The following is a 20,589-nucleotide window of genomic DNA, read 5'->3' on the forward strand; positions in this document are numbered from 1 at the left end:
TCATTATGACTAACAGCGTGCATTAACAAGATGGGTAATGGATGCCATCTGCAACGGTAGAATAGGATAAAATTAACTAGCCCATGTGGGGATAAAACCTGTTACGCTACCCTCATTAGTACTATGCTCTAATCAACCAAACTAACCAGTCTTGATATCAAATGCCAAATTTTTGACAACCCACAATGACTAATAATCAGCAAACCTACTCCAGAGAGCCTAAGTATAGTAAAATAGAGGAAATTACACCATTTTACTCATCCCTTAACTGTTTACTGTGGACAAGAAATAGCCTATTTGCAATCCTTAGTGCATCGTGATCATTCTAAGAAAGAATAGAGCCTACTAATTGCATGAAGAGGATATCCCCCTTCTCTCTTTAATGTTAGATGGCATGTAAAAGGATTCGTTTTTTATTTAATTAACTGGTTACTGCATCAGTCTGATAGATCAGCCTTACAGGGTAACATAATCTAAAATTCTGATATATGGCCATGCTTACAAATCATAAAAATAAAAGAAAAATCATAAGCTACCTGGGCCCACAATGATTTATTCTGGGCTGATAGTGAACAAGGCTGATTTGATTCATTTTTCTGCCAGAAGGAAGGAATCGCCCATAAAAACACAAATGAGAGTAGGCTGGTAAGTGGTGGGTGTTTCTTTTGCAGTACTATTAGCAAAGAGAAGCAGAGCCAACAAACAGAAGTAAAATGAAACCAGGTGATTCTTACTTGTAGAGGTCAGGTTGAGGCTGTTCACATTCAATTGCTGCTCGGAGGGTATCGATGGATTCTGCTGTACACAGTGCAATGGTATCACGTACTGCATAATGTGTCTAGTTGAAAGCAGAAGAAAAAGTGAAAACCCAAAAAACTGTTTCTTTTCATAATCATACACCCAACTGATTTCAGGAACAAATTTAGTATGTTTTAGTAAGAGGCTTTGGCAGAATAAACAAATATTAACATTTCCCACTAATAAGTTTTATGGTATTATTATGAAAATATATTACAAATAATTAGAAAGATAACCTGCTGCAAGGAGGGTTTCAAAGACAATTAAAAACCTAAAAGCTCTTCTTGACACGAGCAGCTGAGAGAATTCTATTCACAACATGCATATAATTAACTAAAACCACATGAAAAAGTTCATATATTTTTTTTTCCTATTTACAGAACTGAGACTTATTATTTTGCTCACTATAGTGTATGGCAATGGAGATATACACATATGAATTGAACATAAAAATTGGTCATAAAAATGCTAAAATTTTGCCAACAGCAAGAAAAAAATCATTAATAGTTCCATTACACAAATAGCTTAATTAATGATCTTGAAAGTCCAATATGGATACATTTTGTACAAGGGGCAGGGAGATGACGTGTCTTGCATTAGTCAGATAATTAGAATATTCTACTAGTGTATATTATGTACTTGATTCATCCAGAACTCAAGGCAGGCGCCAATGAACCCATTTATAAATTATTAAACAAGGGCTAAAGCAGACTCAAAGAGCGCACCACTTAGGCAGAGGGGAAAACTGTTGTAGTCATCTTGGGGGAAATATTACGGCAATGTCTGAACTATACTTAAAACTATCTCCTGATTTTGAAAACCTCTGTACTTTTAGCTGATTTGATCAGAACAACTTAACTGAAAAAAGAAACTATCTGAAAGTTTTCTTACTCCAAACAACTTTTTCACTATCAGGAAATCTTTATGTAGATTTCTTGATTTATATCTTGACATTCCCTAAATTATAACTTTGTTTTTGAACAGGTTAAAAGCAGGTCATTACCATGCTTTTGAAATACAGAATTAGTCATCCAACAGGTAAAGGTTCTTTTTTACATACTGAGTCCTAGTCTTCAACTCCAGATGGAATAAACAAACAGAGCAGCCCTCCAAGGACATACCCAGAGGTGAGCCACATGAGTAACCCTCCTTAAAGGCAGCATAGAGAGGATACATCTTCATGACCTGTGGAGCTCTGGACCATGGCCAAGAAGACCGACTGTGCCAGAAAGTGCATGAGGGAAATAAGTTACGCCCATTTGACCAAATTTACTTTAAGTCACTTGTAATTATAAATGAGTTATAATTTGTTATATGTACATAAAATGTTGCTTTATAACCTACTTATAAAGCAAACATTTTCCAAACTACACCCTATTTTTTTTTTTTTTTTTTTTTTTTTTTTTGAGATGGAATCTTGCCCTGTCACCTAGGCTGGAGTGCAGTGGCGTGATCTTGGCTCACCACAACCTCCACCTCCCGGGCTCAGGCAATTCTATTGCCTCAGCCTCCCGAGAAGCTGGAATTACAGGCGCCCACCGCCACGCCTGGCTAATTTTTTTGTATTTTTAGTAGAGACAAGGTTTCACCACGTTGGCCAGGCTGGTTTCGAACTGCTGAACTCAAATGATCCGTCTGCCTCAGCCTCCCAAAGTGCTAGGATTACAGGCGTGAGCCACCGCACCCAGCCCTAAGTATTATTTTTAAATAGCAATCAAATTATTCCAGGTTGGGTTTCTTACATCCCAAGAATACACATTTTTAATGAAAATATACAACATTTTAGAAAAAAATAGATCAAATTGTAAGGTTAGCATACACGAAGTTATTTGTATAGTTACACAGATTAAGCCTATGATTACTCCCATTTTAAAGAGTCTAAATATTAAAAAGGCTGTGTCAATATTAAATTCAAGCACTGCTATAAAAATTGTGGTAGCTTTTACTTGGGGCTCAGTTTTTCCACATGTAATTACCACCCTCTTACCCAAAGATGAGTGTTTGCTTAGAAGTTAAAAAACAATTATATAACAGCTGTTTTCAAATATAAAACCTAAGAAAAAATAAAAATAAGAAAAAAGAAAAGATTAGAGGGTGGTGGGAGGCAGTATTGTATGATTAACTATCCTGAGATCAAAATGTTTAGGCAAGGTTTAGTCTGTTACCTTGCAATTGGATTCCCCATCAAGACTGGCTGTAGTGACATAACAGGTTCCATCAGTGGTGCAAGATGATAGAAGAATAAGATCACAGGGAAAGGTTTCATCTGCCTGTACTTCTACTACATCACCAACCTAGAATTGAGAAATAAATATAAATATTTTAAATTCCAAACAAAGCATTCATTTACTCATACAAAAGTCAAAACATTAGCAAGAGATTAGCTCTGGGGCTTTGAGAGTATCTCAGCATCCTACATCATGTGAAAGGTGATGAAAGAATATTACTCAATATTCAGAATCCTCTTTAAGGTCAGAAGGACTTAGGATGCTTTCAGATTACCTTAGCACTGACCTTTACCTTTAATAAATTATTCTGACACCTGCTTGCTCTCTGATATTTCTTGCACGAATGTTTGATAAGACAACGACATTATCACTTCATGAATGAATCAAGAAAATCTACATGTCACAAATTGTGCACTTCATGAACACTGAACAGCCACACTCCCACTCTGTACCATGCATATTTCAACATACTTTCGCCTGCCATGTGATAACAACTGTGTTGTTGGGTGCCAGGTCCTTCTTCAGTGCTCAGAAAATCCCAGTTAATTAGAGAGGCATTGATTTTTCCCAAAATATTTGAATTTTTTTTCTATAGGTCACTTTCTATGAATTCATCTCCTGTCAGGAGAATCACTTAATATAGCAATGAGAAACAATTTGTTATCAGCAAGTACCCAAAGCTCAAGGAGAGGAAAAACCTGAGAGAAGAAATCATGAATAATTTAATAATGTAGGGTTAAGTAAATCATAACCATTAAAAGTTTGGACTCTTTAACCTGACTTCTTGTCCCAGCTCTGCCACTTAACTATATGACCTTAAATAAGTGTCTTAGATGACTGCAACTACCTCAGAGAATTAACGTGAGCATGAAATGATGATACAAGAAAAGTACTGAGCAAAGTGCCTGGCACATATTAACCACTTCAAAGGTGTTAATTATAATTATTACTAACATCCTGCAACTACTTTACTCCCAATTTATGAAGAGTCATAACATTTTTTTGGAAAGATAAAAGAAATCCTCCAGTCTGGTGCTTCCCCAGATTTTCACACCATGGTACATATTGAAAATTATAAATAATACTTTTGTACAGCACCTTCAGGTAAAGGGAAGAGGCTGCTGGATGCAGAAGATAACCCACTTTAGAAGGGAGTCAATATCGGCACACTGACCTAGACACACTGACTGTGAAATGCTAGGTAATACATGCAACACCTGACTTCTATTTGCAATATGATTCGGCAGATAAAGATGAGGATTTCAAGATCTATTCAGGAACAATTTTATTTTCTTTGCCAATCTTAATCACTAGCCAAGATCAACAGCATCAATAATTGAACTAACTTGCAAATAATATTTTATTTTGTTGGATTGTTCCTTCCTCACTTACATAAACACTTATGTTGCTTACACAAAACCACAATTTATGCTTAAATATGCAGAAGGGAGATAACAAACAGAATCCTAACACATCTTACAAGAAGGAACTACCCATTAGAGGTTGGAAGATGACTCTCAGGCACTGATAAATAAAACACACAAAGACAGCATTTTTTTCAACAGTTAGGATGTAGTCAGATATGAAATATAAAGGCCCCTACATCTGCAGTGCAAGCTCAAACTGACAAGATGGGTATGAGTCAGATCACAAAGGGCTTGGCAGGCCAGCGTAAGGGATTTAGGCCTCACTCTAAAGGTAAAAGGATAGGTACGGGACTTTTAAAGACAGGGAATAACATGATCTAGTTAGACAATGAACTCTAGAGGTCTATTTACCATTTTAAAAGCCACAAGAGAACATCACCACCTCCCATTACAAACATTAGGAAAAAATGGATAATCTAAAAACAAATATGTATTTTTTAGTCCATCAGAGAGCTGAGGTTGCAAAGCAACCAAGTGAACTGAATTTCAAAGGGTAACAAGTGTTTCTGAGGAGAGACAGGACAGATGAACTGTTTCATAACTGACCAAGCATAGAAGGAAGAGATGGCTACCATGAAAGTGGGTAAGAAGAAAACAACTAGATTTTTAACCAATTCTTAAAGACTGGGTGTGAGCTAGTATGACAGTTCAGAATCTCTACAAGCCTGAGAGACAAGAAGAGACCACAACCATTCACCAGCTCTTCTCTAGAGGCTTCTACTGAGTGTTCATGAGAAAGCATACAGGCAGGAGACCTAAAAGAACCTTTCTCACTGGCACAGGCATACAGGTGGTAACTGCTGTGAAGAGATAGGCACAAAAAAACCATGCCAGAATCATGGACCCCTTTCTCATATTAAGCAAACGTCATCTGCATCTAGGAGAAAGGCAGGAAACCTTCCCTGGCACAGTCTCAGGGAAACATCACTACTGTTAGAGGAGAGGTAGAAACAAAAGTGACCTGCTGCAGGGGATGGGACCTGCTACAAGGAATGGGACAGGAAACCTATTCATACCAATAACCTGGTGCTGACACAAGGTAGAAGTTCAGTTACTATGGGGGCGGGGGGGGGAATATTGAGAAAGTCTTACCCTGAGGCTTTGGTGCATATAGCCTGCTTAATATTGTGATTGGAACGAGAAAACCAAGAAACCATTCTGTTCCCACCAAAAGCCTTACACTGAGTAACAAACAAGAAATAGCAGTCTACCACTGGAGAAACGGCAAGGGAACGCGGGGCGGGGAGGGGCAACCTCTGGGACTCGGGAGTACAGGATGTGCTGAAAGCAGATAGTAGAACAGGAACACCATAAAAAACTACTCTCCGGCACACCAGGCCCCACACAAAGCTCAAGGTAACTGGCATTCTACCACTTAAGGAATTTGAAGTTAAGTGACACATTAAAAACATCAAAAACCAAAGCCAGCCCAACTCTTGACTAGATTGACTCAACTCCCAACACTAGTGGCCTGACAGAAGAAGCCAGGCCCATTTCAGAACACATATACCACTGACCTCAGTGAATACCATTCTTTTACATACAATGCCCAAAATTCAATTAAAAAATGAGATGCACAAAAACACAAGCAAAAAATGAGCCATCATTGAAAGATAAAGCAGTCCATGAAACCAGACCCAAAATGTCCAGATTTCGTAATTATGAAACAGGGACTTAAAAATAGCTATGATTAAGACGTTAAATGGGTGGGGTGTGGTGGCTCACATCTATATTACCAGCACTCTGGGAGGCCAAGGTGGGAGGATCACATAAGGCCAGGAGTTTGAGACCAGCCTCAGCAACTTAACAGAACCCCATCTCTACAAAAAATGATAATAACAATTAGCCAAGTGTAGTTGCACACCTATAGACTCAGCTACTCTGGAGATAGAGGTGGGAGGACTGCCTGAGCCCAGGAGTTCAAGGCTGCAGTAAGCTATGACTGCGCCACCATACTCCAGCCTGGGCAACAGAGTAAGACCCTGTCTCTTAAAAAAAAAAAAAGATATTAAATGGTACAGTATTTAGTGGAAAAGGTAGACAACATGTAACAGTGGACGAAGAATGCTGGCAGAGGGATACTATAAAAAAATGAAAATGTAAAGTTAGAAATGAAAAACATGTTATCAGAGATGAAGATTTCCTTCAACTAGGGGACTGGGTACAACAAAGGAAATAATCACTAATTCTGAAGACAGAGCAACTAAAATTATCCGAAGTGATATATAAACAGGAGAAAAAGGAGTGTATTTTAAAAACAACAAATTACTCAAGGGAGAAAATATCAAACAGTATAATAGTCATGTAATTGGAGTACCAGAAGAATAGAGAGAATGAGGCTGAAAAAATATTTCAAAAAGATAATGACCAAGAATTATCCAAAGTTAATCAAAGCCAACAAACGATAGATCCAAGAGAACTTCGAGAAGGATAACTACAATGAAAAAAATGTAGGTTTATCATAGTCAAACTGCTGAAAACTGAAAATAGAAAAATGTGAAGGCATCAAAGAAATATTATATACACAAGAATGAGAATAGAAATGAAACAGACTCATTAGAAACTATGCATATCAGAAGACAATGGAGTAACATCTTTAAAGTACTGAAAGAGAAAAAAACCCCTCCAACCCATAATTCTATATAGCCAGAAAAATAATTTTGGTAATTGAAGGTGAGATAAAAACTTTTCCATAGGAACATTTACTTCCAGCAGATTTACACTATAAAATACTACAGGAAGTTCTTCATGGATAAAAAATAAGATACTATATGAAAATTTAAATCTACATAGGGAAATGATAAAAATGTGGGTAAATATAAAATATAGTTCTTACTGTTAATCTTTTAAAAACAGTTTTAGGCTAGGCACGGTGGCTCCCACCCGTACTCCTACTAGCACTTTGGGAGGCTGAGGCAGGCAGATCACCTGAGGTCAGGGGTTCGAGGCCAGCCTGCCCAACATGGCAAAACCCCGTCTCTGCTAAAAATACAAAAATTAGCCAGGTGTGGTGCCTCATGCCTGTAATCCCAGCTACTCAGGAGGCTGCAGCAGAAGAATCACTTGAACTCAGGAGGCAGAGGCTGCAGTGAGCCAAGATCGTGCCACTGTACTCCAGCCTAGGTGACAGAGTGAGACTCTGTCTTTAAAAAAAAAAAAAAAAAAAAGGTTTTAAAAAGATAATTACAACCTAGTAATTGTGCTCTAAGTTATATACTCAAAAGAATCAAAGGCAAAAACTCAAACAGATACTTATATACCAATGTTCACAGCAGCATTAATCAAAATAGTCAAAAGTTAGAAATAACTCAAATGTCCATCAACATATAAATGGATCAACAAACTGTTACATACATAAAATGGAATATTATTCACTTTTAAGAAGGAAGGAATTTCTGATACATGCTATAACATGGATAAACCTTGAAAACATTATGCTAAGTGAAAGAAGCCAGACATAAATGGACAAGTATTGTATAACTCCACTTACATAAAGTATTGAGGATAGGCAAATTCATAGAGACAAAAAGTATTAATAGAATAGAGGCCACAAGGGGCTGAGGAAGGGGGAAATGGGAAGTTACTGTTTAATGAATAGAGCTTTGTTTGGGATAATGGAAAAGTTCTGGAAATGGATAGCGGTGATGGTTGTACAACACTGTGAATGTACTTACTATAAATAAATTGTACACTTAAAAATGGTTACTTAAAAATGGTTAAATGACCGGGCGCGGTGGCTCACGCTTGTAATCCCAGCACTTTGGGAGGCCGAGGCGGGCAGATCACGAGGTCAGGAGATTGAGACCACGGTGAAACCCCGTCTTTACTAAAAATACAAAAAAATTAGCCGGGCGTGGTGGTGGGCGCCTGTAGTCCCAGCTACTCGGAGAGGCTGAGGCAGGAGAATGGTGTGAACCTGGGAGGCAGAGCTTGCAGTGAGCCGAGATTGCGCCACTGCACTCCAGCCTGGGTGACAGAGCAAGACTCCGTCTCAAAAAAAAAAAAAAAAAAAAAAAAAAAAAAATGGTTAAATGGGGCCTGGCGCAGTGGCTCACACCTCTAATCCCAGCACTTTGGGAGGCTGAGGCGGGCGGATCACCTGAATTCAGAAGTTCGAGACCAGCCTAACCAACACGGAGAAACCCCGTCTCTACTAAAAATACAAAAAAATTAGCCGGGCATGGTGGCGCATGCCTGTAATCCCAGCTACTTGGGAGGCTGAGGCAGGAGAATTGCTTGAACCCAGTAGATGGACGTTGCGGTGAGCCAAGATCGCGCCATTGTGCTCCAGCCTGGGCAACAAGAGCGAACTCTGTCTCAAAAAAAAAAAAAGTTAAATGGTAAAGTTTATTTTATATATTTTATTACCAAAAAAGACAACTCACAGGCAAAAATAGTAACATATTGTGGGCTTTATAAAATGTAAAAGTAAAACGTATGACAACAATAACACAAAGGGTGTGAATGAGAAAATGAAAATATGCTCTCTGAACACAATGGAATTAAATTAGAAACCAATAACAAAAAGGTATCTAGGCCGGGCACGGTGGCTCACACCTGTAATCCCACCACTTTGGGAGGCCAGAGTGGATGGATCACCTGGGGAGTTCGACACCGGCCTGACCAACATCGTAAAACCTCATCTCTACTAAAAATACAAAATTAGTCAGGCATGGTGGTGCATGCCTGTAATCCCAGATACTTGGGAGGCTGAAGCAGAAGAATCGCTTGAACCCGGGAGGTGGAGGTTGCAGTGAGCCAAGATTGTGGCATTGCACTCCAGCCTGGGTGACGAGCGAGACTCCATCTCAAAAAAAAAATAATAACTAGAAAATTCCCAAATATTTAGAAATTACATAACAAACTTCTAAATAACCCATGAATCGAGGAAGAATTAAAGAGAAATCAGAAAATATTAAACTAAATGAAAATGTAAACATAATATATCCAAATTTGTAGGCTGTTGCTAAAGCAACACTTGGAGGAAAATTTATAGCATTAAACATTTATATTAGAAAAGATGTTCAAATCAACTCCTTTTACTAAATCTAACCTAACATCTCATTTTCACCCAAGGAGCTTCTTCTTTACCTCTTAGCATTGTTCTTCATTCTCTGCCCCAATCCATGTTTTCACACTTTGCCTCTCTGAATTTTACAATCTATTTCATGCCCATCTCATGTGAGAAAACTGTTTTCATTCCCGTTCTCTAAATTCACGGTATTTTTTTTTCAGAAGCACTCACTGGGTTCTTACGGTCTTGTATTTTTATTCTTTTAGCATTATGTGGCATGACTACTAAGCTAAACTATAAAACTTCTTGAGAGCATGAACCATCTCTTTCATTCTTTGTAACCCTTCTGTAACTCAGCACAATATTTCAATACATTTTGGTTGATTCATTGGTTGAAGTACTAGAGTATAACTTTTATTTCTATTTGGCACTAAAGCATGACATATGATTGAGAGGTGTCTTACTATATCTAGTTTCTGATATTTCTGACGCCAAAAAATACTCCTTCCATTAAAAATAATAGTGTCTTCACATTGGAATTCCTCAAGTTCTAAGTCTCATTCTCTATGCTGTATGAAATTCCATCCCGTCTCATGGCATCATATGGTATGTATAGACTGATGACATCCAAATTTCAACTTCTATTTAAAACACCTCCTCTGAGCTCCAGGATTGACAACTCCAACTGTATGTCTAATAGGTTTCTCAAACTTAACATAGCCAAAAGTGAATTCCTGATTTCTCTTCACTCCCACCTCTGTCCCTAAATCTGTTTTTCTCCTAGGCTTTCCCATCTTATTTAAAAGCACTAGCATTTTCTTTAATAGCACTATGTAATTCCCTCAGTTGCTCAGGCCAAAACCAGGAAGGCTATCTTAATTATTTTTTTTTCTGTTTCTCTCACCCACTACATCCAATAAATCACTAAATCCTGATGATTCTACCTCCAAAAAATATCCTGAATATATCCATTTCCCTTAAAATCTAAACAGGTAGTAGAGAGTTGTGGTTAACAGCATGGACTCTACACCTAGGCTTGCTTTAATTCAAATCCCAGCTTCCCAACTTACTAGTAGTGGGCAAGTTCCTTAACCTCCTTATGCCTCGGTTTCATCATTTGTAAAGAGAGGATAATAAAAATACCTACTTCATACGGCTGTTGTTGAGGGTTAAATGAGTTAATAGAATGTAAAAAAAGACTGCCTGGCATATATTACATACTATATAAATGTTGACTACTATTTTTATTATTATCAATACTACTATCATCCTAATATAAGCCCTTATCATTTTTTGCCCAAGCTATATCTCTCTGATTGCACATTCATGCTTTCATTTTGCCTCTCTTCAGTTTTATTTTTAAAAATCATCAAGTCACTCTCCGGCTTTAACACTTCAAAGACTCCCCACCACACTAAGGATGCAGACCAAGTCTCTCTCTTGGCTCAAAAGGAGTCTTAACAAACTCTTTCCCCCTACTTCCCAGCCAAGCAATCTGCTATTTAGAGACTGCTGGCTAATAAGCATCACTCCCCACACACTTACACTCCAGAAACAGCTACATCAAATAGCATCTCACACAATAATTTAATCACAATAGCTTCATATTTATTTAATCAAGATTATACCTGGTTGAGTTCAGCCTCAAGGAAGAGAAGCTTGGTGGAGGGAAAGTAAAAAATGGGGGCCTTTGTAAAGGGGGGTGGGGTGGAGTGTCAACAAAATCAGAAAGAGGAAATGAAAGAAAGGGAGAGACGCAGGAGGCCTTTGCCTGCTTTGCAATTTTACGTAGTGTACTGGGAACAACAGATTGGATGCTATGAATCATTTAGGCAGCCTTTGTTTGTTGTTGTTGTTGTTGTTGGTTTGTTTTTGTTTTTGTTTTTTTTTGAGACAGGGTCTCACTCTGTCACCCAGGCTGGAGTGCAGTGGCTCGATCTCGGCTCACCGCAGCCTCAACTTTTTGGGCTCAGGTGATCCTCCCACCTCAGCCTCCCAAGTAGCTGGGACTGCTTGGCTAATTTTTTTGGAGAGACCGGGTGTTGCCATGTTGCCCAGGATGGATTCCAACTCCCGGACTCAAGCGATCCACCCAACTTGGCCTCCCAGAGTGCTGGGATTACAGGCGTGAGCCACTGTACTCAGTCTGCCTTTGGTTCTTACGCTGATCAATAATGCTGAGTTTCTACAGTTGTTTCGAAAACTTCAGATCTTAACCTAACCTAGTTCAGCACAAGTTCCCCCTTGACCAGGATGTAGAGAACAGAGAAAAGAAAAAGTAGAAAAAGGAAGACATTCTATGTCAAACACTGGTGACCCTCCCACTCTGTAGTCTTCCTCCCATCATTACTATAAGAAGATTCAAGGAAATTTAACTATTGTTGGGCATATGGAGAATTCTTAAAATTCAATAAGAAAACAACCTGCTTTAAAAATGGGCAAAAACTAAGCAGCATCTCACCAACGAAGATACACAGATGACAAAGAACCATATGAAAAGAAAGTCCATATCATGTTATCAGTGAAATGCTAATTAAGACAAAAGTGAGATAGTACTACACACCTGTTAAAACAGCCAACATACAAAGCACTGAGAACATCAAAACCCAGTAAGGATGTGGAACAACAAGAACTCCCATTCATTGTTGGTGAGAATGCAAAACGATACAGCTACTTTGGAAGATAGTTTGGCAGTTTCTTACAAAACGAAACATACTCTTACCATACAATTCAGCACTTCTTTGTATTTATTCAAATGAATTAAAAATGTATGTCCATATAAAAACCTGCACACAAATGTTTATAGCAGTTTTACTCATAATTGCCAAAACTCAGAGGTAACTAAAATGCCCTTCAGTAGGTGAATGGATAAACTATGGTATATCCAGAAAATGAAATATTATTCATCACTAGAAACAAATGAGCTATCAAGCCACGGAAAGACATGGAAGAAACTTGAAAGCATATTACTAAGTGAAAGAAGCCAATCTGAAAAGGCTGTATGATTCTAAATATGTGACATCCTGGGAAAGGCAAAACTATGAGACAGCAAAAAGATCACTGGTTACCATGGGTTGGTGGGAATAAGGAATGAACAGGAAGAGAACAGAAGATTTTTAGGGCAGTGAAACTATCCTGGAATGATACTACTATGGATACATATGTACATACATACAAATGTAGGCTATGTAGATATGTATCCTATATTTAACAAAACCCACAGAATGTATAACACCAAGAGTGACCCCTAATATAATCTATGGACTTTGGGTGATAGTGTGCCAAAATAGGTTCACTGATTGTAACAAATGTACCATTCTGGTGTGGGATGTTGACAGCCAGAGAAAATGTGTTTGGGGACAGTGGGTTTATGGGTACTCTGTATTTTCTACTCAATTTTCCTGTGAACCTAAAACTGCTCTAAAAATATATTTTTTTAATTTAAAAAATCTAATGAGAACCAAAAAATTAGTGTTTGACATGGACAAGTCAAAAATGTTATTTGACAGGGTCTTACTGGGTAAATAATAAACAATGATTAACTGGAATAAACAATTGCCTGAGATTGTCAAAATAAAATACTACTACCTTGGAAGTCTCATATGTTGCTGATGGGAATGTAAAATGGTACAGGCACTATGGAAAATAGTTTAGTGGTTCATTAAAAAGTTAAACATGTAATTACAATATGACCTAGCAATTTTCCTCCTAGGTATATACCTCAAAGAATTAAAAACAGATGTTCAAACAAAAACTGTAATTCAATGTTCATAGCAATTCATAATCCCAAAAGGTAGAAACAACCCAAATGTCCATCAGCTGATGAATAAATAAAATGAAATGTTATTCAGCCATCAAAAGGAATGAAATGCTGCTATATACTATAATGCAGATGAACCTCAAAAACATTCTCAGTGAAAACAGCTAGACAAAAAGGACACATAAGAAATATGAAACATTCAAAATACATACATCCATAGGGACAGAAAGAAGGTTAGTATTGCTAAGACCTGGAGGAGGGAGAAATGTGGAGTGACTGCTTATGGGTATAGGGTTTCCTTTTTGGGTGATGAAAATGTTCTGGAACTAGATAGAGTTAACGGTTGCACAACATTATGAAGTACTAAATGACACTAAACTATACACTTTAAAATGGTGTATTTTTACCATTAAAAAAGGAGTGGACTAAGAAAAATACCTTGATTTTTTCACTTTCTTTTCTCACTCGCTTTGCATTTTCAATAATGTAAACAGTGCTTTTGTTGACTTCATTGTCAGCTCTGTGTCTCAGCCAATCCTCATATCCCTGAAAGATAAAAATAACTATATAATTGAGTTCAAATAATGAAATAAAGCTGTTAATAAATTTCTATATCCTATGAGTCAACACCAAATATTTATAATTATAGCATTAATTTAAACTCAGAATGCTAAAGAGACAATGCTACACATTTTAATAGCAAATCTGAGACACACTTTCAAAATACTCCTTAGATAAATAGCTTTATTGTGTTAAAAGTTTTCTCCACTCTTTAAATATTAATGAAAACACAAGCACTGGAGACTTAATATCTTCATGTGTGAAAGGCTATGATTTATTTTAACTGTACTCTTATTTGAGTTAATGTTAATTCTCTCTACTTTTTAATTTGAAAAAAGATTGTCCTGGGTTTGTATTTTCTTATAGCCATAATCACTTACATATAATCTTTTGTACATACTGTAATAGACTGTTCGAGTAATCATCTCCAAGGGAATATTTTAATTATTTCTCACCCACAGAGAATAGAAAAGGCAAGCTAGGATTGTTTTGGCAGAGAAGCTATGATAAGTTTTAGAGATCAACAGCTAAACTTTTCAACTGACTTGGTGATAAAAGAAAATATAAATTGGTATTCGTTTCCAGTTAAAAGTAATCAGAGAAAGATCTAATGGCTCCTTTTACTTTGGACTTTTCATCTAAAGTAGATTTAAGCCAAAAGATCTAAAGGATGTTCATGAATGTTTGAGCATGACCTCCTCTCCTTTTTTATATACCTTTGTCTTTTTTTCATTGTAATAATGTCTGTATCTTTTCAAATACAACTGTTTGAAAAGTCTCTTCATCACCTCCCCCCACTTTTTCCCCTCAGGTACTATATCCATTCTCCTTCTGTCCTCTTTATGACAATGCTAAGCTATCACTTTATAGAGTACATTTTGTGATGCTGGTGAAGAAATAAAGGTCCTAACATGAACCAGTATTGGGAGTAGAATGAATCAGTAAAAAAGCCTTTGAAAATCACACATGCTATTCTTGGAACCAGCAATTTTATGATGTTAAAGAAAATAATCCTATCAGTCTAAGGAAAAGAACATTCCAAAAGTCTTTATTTTGCAACTGAACACTTGATAAAATATTCTTATAGTTCCTGGTAGGCAAGATATAAGACCAGATAACCCCAAGAGGAAAGGTAATCTTGTTCTCAATAATGCTAAGAAGACCTCTGTTTTGCAAGCTTCTTTGGTATCCTTTTTAAAAGTACTTTGTTAAGTATCATCTAAACATATGTTTGTAAATAGTCAGATGCTGTGGACTGACACAAAACATGATTAACGTTGTTAACCTACCCTTTCACCTCCAATTTCCTGTTTCCATTTTCATCTGGAATTTTTCAAACATACTAGCATACAAAATGTTCAAAATACTTAAAGACATCCATATCACAATCGGTGGCAGTCTAACAGCTCTGACAAAAAACAGGAAACGCCCCCTCTACCTACTACCCCCCCGTGAAGCAGTAGAAGGAAAAAACAAGAAAATTATTCTTCCCTTAAGTTCTCGCTACAGGCATAAACAATTTTAAAAAACCCACAAAAATGGGAGTTTTTCACACAGACATACCACACTGAAACAATTAATATGCATTAAAAATCTACCTCCTATTTCCTGACTGGGCTGTACCTTTTACCTGCTCTTTTACATTTACACCCACATACACAGATATTGAAGAGGAAACAAGGAAATACATTAAGGATGTGACTATCATTTTAATAGGTTTTCAAGAGGAACCAAATATAAAATAAATCCATAAAGGATACTACCCACTGTATATAAATATGAAAAAGAGCCTTTGACAATGAAATTCCAACAAGCCTGGACTGAAATGCAGGTGCAAGTGTAAATAAGAAATTTACCTGCTTGATGGCTGTAACAGTTATAACAAAGAAAAGTGGAAGTCCACTGGTAACTGGGCTAGTTGGTGTGTCTACTGTGACCTAGGTAAATAAAATTAAATTGAAAGTAAAATGAAAATTTGTCATTAATTCATATGCAGCACTTACATGCTGCAAACATTTCAAACAGAAACACAGACAAAACACATTCCAGTAGTAGGGTAAGTATTAATTTTCATTAAAACAAAAGCAAACTACACGGCAGTTAGTTTAAGAAATAGTCCTAAATTCAGGCATAGTTTTTATCCCAGCTTGGATTAACCCCTTTATTGAAATATATCCATTCACTTACCACCTATTTGCTGAGCACCATTCTGTCAGCGCTTGTGCTATTATCAGCCAAGCTCTAGAGATACTGCTTTAAACAAGATGGAGACAAGTCCCTGCCTTCATGTAGCTGGCAGCTTACAGGAAAAATCAGACAGTAAAACAAGTGTGTAGATGCTGAGGTCTGAAGGGTAAATAGGAGTTAACTAGACGAAAGGTAGTTTTCTAGGCACAGTGAACAGTATATGCAGGTCTCTAGGAAATAAAGGAAGCCAGTGGCAAGAGGGAGTGTGGTGTGAGATGGGGCTGGAGAGGGAGGCAGGAGCCAGACTGTGCAGGGCCCTCTAGGCCAAAGTAAGCTGTTCATTCTTTATCCCACAAATAGCAGGAAATCCTTGAAAGTTTTAAGCAAGGAAAGGTCACATGAACAGAACTGCATTTTGAAAAGATCATTCTCACTGCTCTGTGGAAGATGAATTAGAAGGGAACAAGAGTGAAGGCAATGAGTCTATTTAGGAGGCTATTGCTGTAATCTAGGTGAAAGATGATGGCTTGGACTAGAGTGTTAGCGGGAGGCACGGAAAGAAGTTCTATAAATATTTAGGAGGCAAAAATGCCAAGAGTTACATATAAGTGCTTATTAAAGATGTCTTCCAAGTATCGGGTTAGCATGTCTAGGTGAATGTTGTCATCATTCACTGAGACAGGAAATGCTGAAAGAGAACTAGATTTAAGGGAGGATGATTTTGAGTTCAATGTGCCCTCCCAACTCGTTGACTCTCATCTCCAACCCTCAACAAGGCCTGCCTCTGCCATACACCCTGTGTTGTAGATACAATATATACTTCCATGTATGCAAGGCTTCTACATGGCTCTGTGACTTCAGGCAATCTCTTCCCTATCCCTGAAATACCAGTTCAGCATTCTCCACCAAGTAAATCCTTCTAATCCTTAAAGGCTCTGTTCAGATAGCATCTATTCTCTGAAGCCTTCTCAAATTCCTCTTGGGTAAAAAAAAAAAAATGATAACTTACACTGTATACCCAAAGCATTCTGTTAATGCTTCTTGAATGGCTTTACTACATTAAGTGAATACATGACTGTTATGTGACTGGTCTTCTCAGCTATAGCATAAATTCCTTAAGAGTAGAAAAGCCGTATCTTGATCTTCATTGTACCTGCTACCATTTTTGTTGTCTGTCCTACTGCACAGCACATAGTAGGTGGATGAGTGGTATACATTTGCTGAACTGAAATGAAATGCACTGCCCACCAAGTAGAATGATTCTTTCAAGCAGAATCCTCTAGGTAGTTTATTCTATATCTGTAAGACCATGGATCCAGAGGAGCTCCTTTTCAAATCTTCCATCATTCAGGATTAAAATAGGCTCTTGCCCATATTATACCACAGACTGATTTTAAGTAGCAAGGCTAAATTCAATTACAGTACCATTTACTCAAAGCTTCAAAGTGAGTAAACAGAAGCACTTAACATCAACAGGGCATTTGAGCAATTTCAATGGGATTTTTCTGCTTCACTTAAAAAATGAAATGAGAAAAAAAGTACCTATAATGTAGTAAAATTTTCAGGGGTAATTACGGCGAGGAAAAGATTTTAATAGCTTACAGATTTAAAGATGGAAGATACAATTTAAACTGTCTAAAATTTTAAAACACAAAACAGTAGAAAGAATACAGAGAAGCAGATTGATCTAACTAGGCTCTCACCCTTAAAGTGAGTAAATGAATGAGAGAGAACAAAAATGGTAATCAGGAAGATGAGTGAGAAGTTTCCAATTAGGCTGAAACTGGTATGTAACAAAATAAAACTATTAGTTTGAACTATTTTCAGTTTTGATATATTCCATTTCATTTAATGGTACACAATACACATCATCCTAGGATGAGCAAAGATATGATATCCATGAAAATTTCAAAGAAAGTAACAATGAAACAAAATCTCAACAGGTTTTCTAATAAAAACACAACTTTAGAAATTTATAAAATGATAATCTTTAAATGTTATGTTTCTACTTTAAGAAGTCACATTATAATAAGCTCTGGAAATGTCTTTTTTTAATTACATGGCATTTTAAGGTTAGAAATAGATTGAAAATGTGTTTAAGCAATCAAGTTTCTAAAAGTTAAGTGGCTGTTTAAGGAGCTCTTACCTGTACAAGGAAAATTATGAGAAAATAAAAATTTGCAATTCTTCTAAACTGCTCAAACAGATTCTTTGGGAGAAAATTCCAAAGTGTATACTGTAAGGGAGGAAGAAAAAAGAACACTGTTATGAAGAAAACTTGAAAAATCTTAATAGTAATGACTGATTATGGGTCCACATTATCATACAAAGTGATATTTAGTATGTCCAACACTTTGAAACCCAAATCTCACACATATACATAAGCATATATTTAGAGGCATAGTATATGAAAACCTTTTTCAGAAATGAAGCTTTCATTCTACGCATTACAATAACCATCTAGTCTCATACCTTTGCTTTCTCTGACCCAATCTAAATTAGGTTCCTTGTTATGTGTTCTCATGTCATCCTATATATACTTACTTGATAACACTCATTATAGTGAGTTATATATGTGTACATTTTAAATTAAAGTTTCTCCCTCGATAAGCAAAGAGTTCTATAGGAGCAGGTTGTTCACCTGTATTGTTTACAATTTTCCCAACACTCAACACAGTGCCTGGTACAAGGCAGACAATAAATTATTTGGATGGCCAGGCACAGTGGTTCACACCTGTAATCCCAGCATTTTGGGAGGCCAAGGCAGGCACATCACCTGAAGCCAGGAGTTCGAGACCAGCCTGGCCAACATGGCGAAACCCTGTCTCTACTAAAAATACAAAAATTAGCCGGGTATGGTGGCACACACTGTAATCCCAGCTACTTGGGCGGCTGAGACAGGAGAATCACTTAAACCTGGAAGGCAGCGGTTGCAGTCAGCCGAGATCTCGCTACTGCACTCCAGCCTAGGCAACAGAGCGAGAATGAGACTCCGTCATCAAAAAAAAAAGCCTGGGCAACATAGTCAAACCCCATCTCTACTAAAAATACAGAACTTAGCTGGACATGGTGGTGCACGCCTGTAGTCCCAGCTACTTGAGAGGCTGAGGCACAAGAATCGCTTGAACCCAGGAGGCGGAGGCTGCAGTGAGCCGAGATGGTGCCACTGCACTCCAGCCTGGGCGACAAAGCGAGACCCTGCCTCAAAAATAAATAAATAATAAAATAAATAAACAAATAAATTATTTGGAGGAATGAATGAACACATTAATTTCTGGCTCAGCTAACCTCTGGAGTCTTGATGATCATAACAGATACTCCTATGAGTCACTCTGTCCCTATGAGTACCTCCAATTTCCATGACAGCTGGGAAGGTGTATACACAACCCTGGGCCATGGAGGGCTTTCATTTTAATCAATAACATACCACTCTGGGCCACGCTTTGGTAATTGGTAATAGGTAAAAGTTTCATGCTAAATTGCACATGGTCAGAAGACTAGAACTCTTAGGCCAACTGTCAACCGCAGAAATCTTAGGCCAACTGTCAATCGTACTTTGTCCCTGATACCTTAAGCTCAAGGACTGAATCATTTAAAAGTGACCAAAAAACATTGAATTTTTCAGATGACCTAGTAAGACCAGAAACTAGAAAGAAAGAAATGTTTCTTAACCTAAAAAGCTAAATTTACATTTGAGAGTTCTGCAGTTGACAGTTGGCCTGAGAGTTCTCGTCTTCTGACCATGTGCAATTTAGCATGAAACTTTTACCAATTACCAATTACCAAAGCCCATCCCAATTATCTGTATAATATGTGAGAACATATCCTTTAATAAGAGGTGACTGAAAAGCCAAGTTGTACAGCACAACATAATATATGGGAATTTACTAACCTTTCAGTTTAAAAAGGCTTATGGGCTCAAAATTTAGAGAATCCTCAGGGAAGAAACACAAAAGGAGGCAAGTACATTCAGTAGAACAGCTGCATTACAACCAATAACCAGCTTAGAAAAGGTTCTACCCTGGAGTCCAAGAAGTGCCTTAGGGAAGATAATTTTAAAATAAATGCAGAATTGTGCATGGATGTGCATCACTTGAGAGAATAAGGTCCACACTTTTTATGAGATTCCCAGGGTAGCTTGTGACCAAAAATAGAAGCCACTCAAAACCACTGATCCAGTCACTTTGAAGCTGACATAGGTCGGACCAGCATTTTGAACTGTCCCAATTATTTAAAATCAACTTTCTAAAACAATAAGCTAAACTCCAACAACAGGCTAATGGCTGAGCTTCTGGTATGTTACCCTCCTGTTCCCAAATTAAAGAGTTTTTAATTAATCAAATAAGCATTACAGAGTCATCTGTGAAAGGTGATATAAACACATCAAAAGGGAATACTTTTGTTGTTGTCGTTTTTAAGTCCCAACTGTTAGTTAACCACTGTTTTATTAAATGAACTGCTTCCTTGAGGAATTCTGATTATTCCCTTCATAGGAAATGACTGCCCTCTTCTCTCCTTCATCAAGTCATGAGCTATTAAGAGACCAGGGAGCATGTCCTAAATCCCCTTATCACAGGTGCCTAGAACAATAGTTTAGCACACAGAAGGTATACA

The 20,589-nt window shown here is 37.4% G+C and overlaps 1 protein-coding gene across 8 annotated transcripts in view; it reads right to left on the reverse strand.

The window, feature by feature from the left end:
- Positions 1 to 20,589, reverse strand: part of ATP11C (ATPase phospholipid transporting 11C) — a 205,475-nt gene that overhangs the window by 73,622 nt on the left and 111,264 nt on the right. For all 8 annotated transcript variants that reach the window (XM_055267366.2, XM_063634309.1, XM_063634308.1 and 5 more), the window contains 5 exons: positions 18,122 to 18,211; positions 15,645 to 15,725; positions 13,666 to 13,773; positions 2,964 to 3,092; positions 735 to 838 (listed from right to left, as the gene is read on the reverse strand). In XM_055267366.2, coding sequence (XP_055123341.1) covers positions 735 to 838; positions 2,964 to 3,092; positions 13,666 to 13,773; positions 15,645 to 15,725; positions 18,122 to 18,211 — 512 coding nt within the window. The remainder of the gene's footprint in view (positions 1 to 734; positions 839 to 2,963; positions 3,093 to 13,665; positions 13,774 to 15,644; positions 15,726 to 18,121; positions 18,212 to 20,589) is intronic.

The sequence above is a fragment of the Symphalangus syndactylus genome, chromosome X, assembly GCF_028878055.3.
Source record: "Symphalangus syndactylus isolate Jambi chromosome X, NHGRI_mSymSyn1-v2.1_pri, whole genome shotgun sequence".
Taxonomy (NCBI): Eukaryota; Metazoa; Chordata; class Mammalia; order Primates; family Hylobatidae; genus Symphalangus; species Symphalangus syndactylus.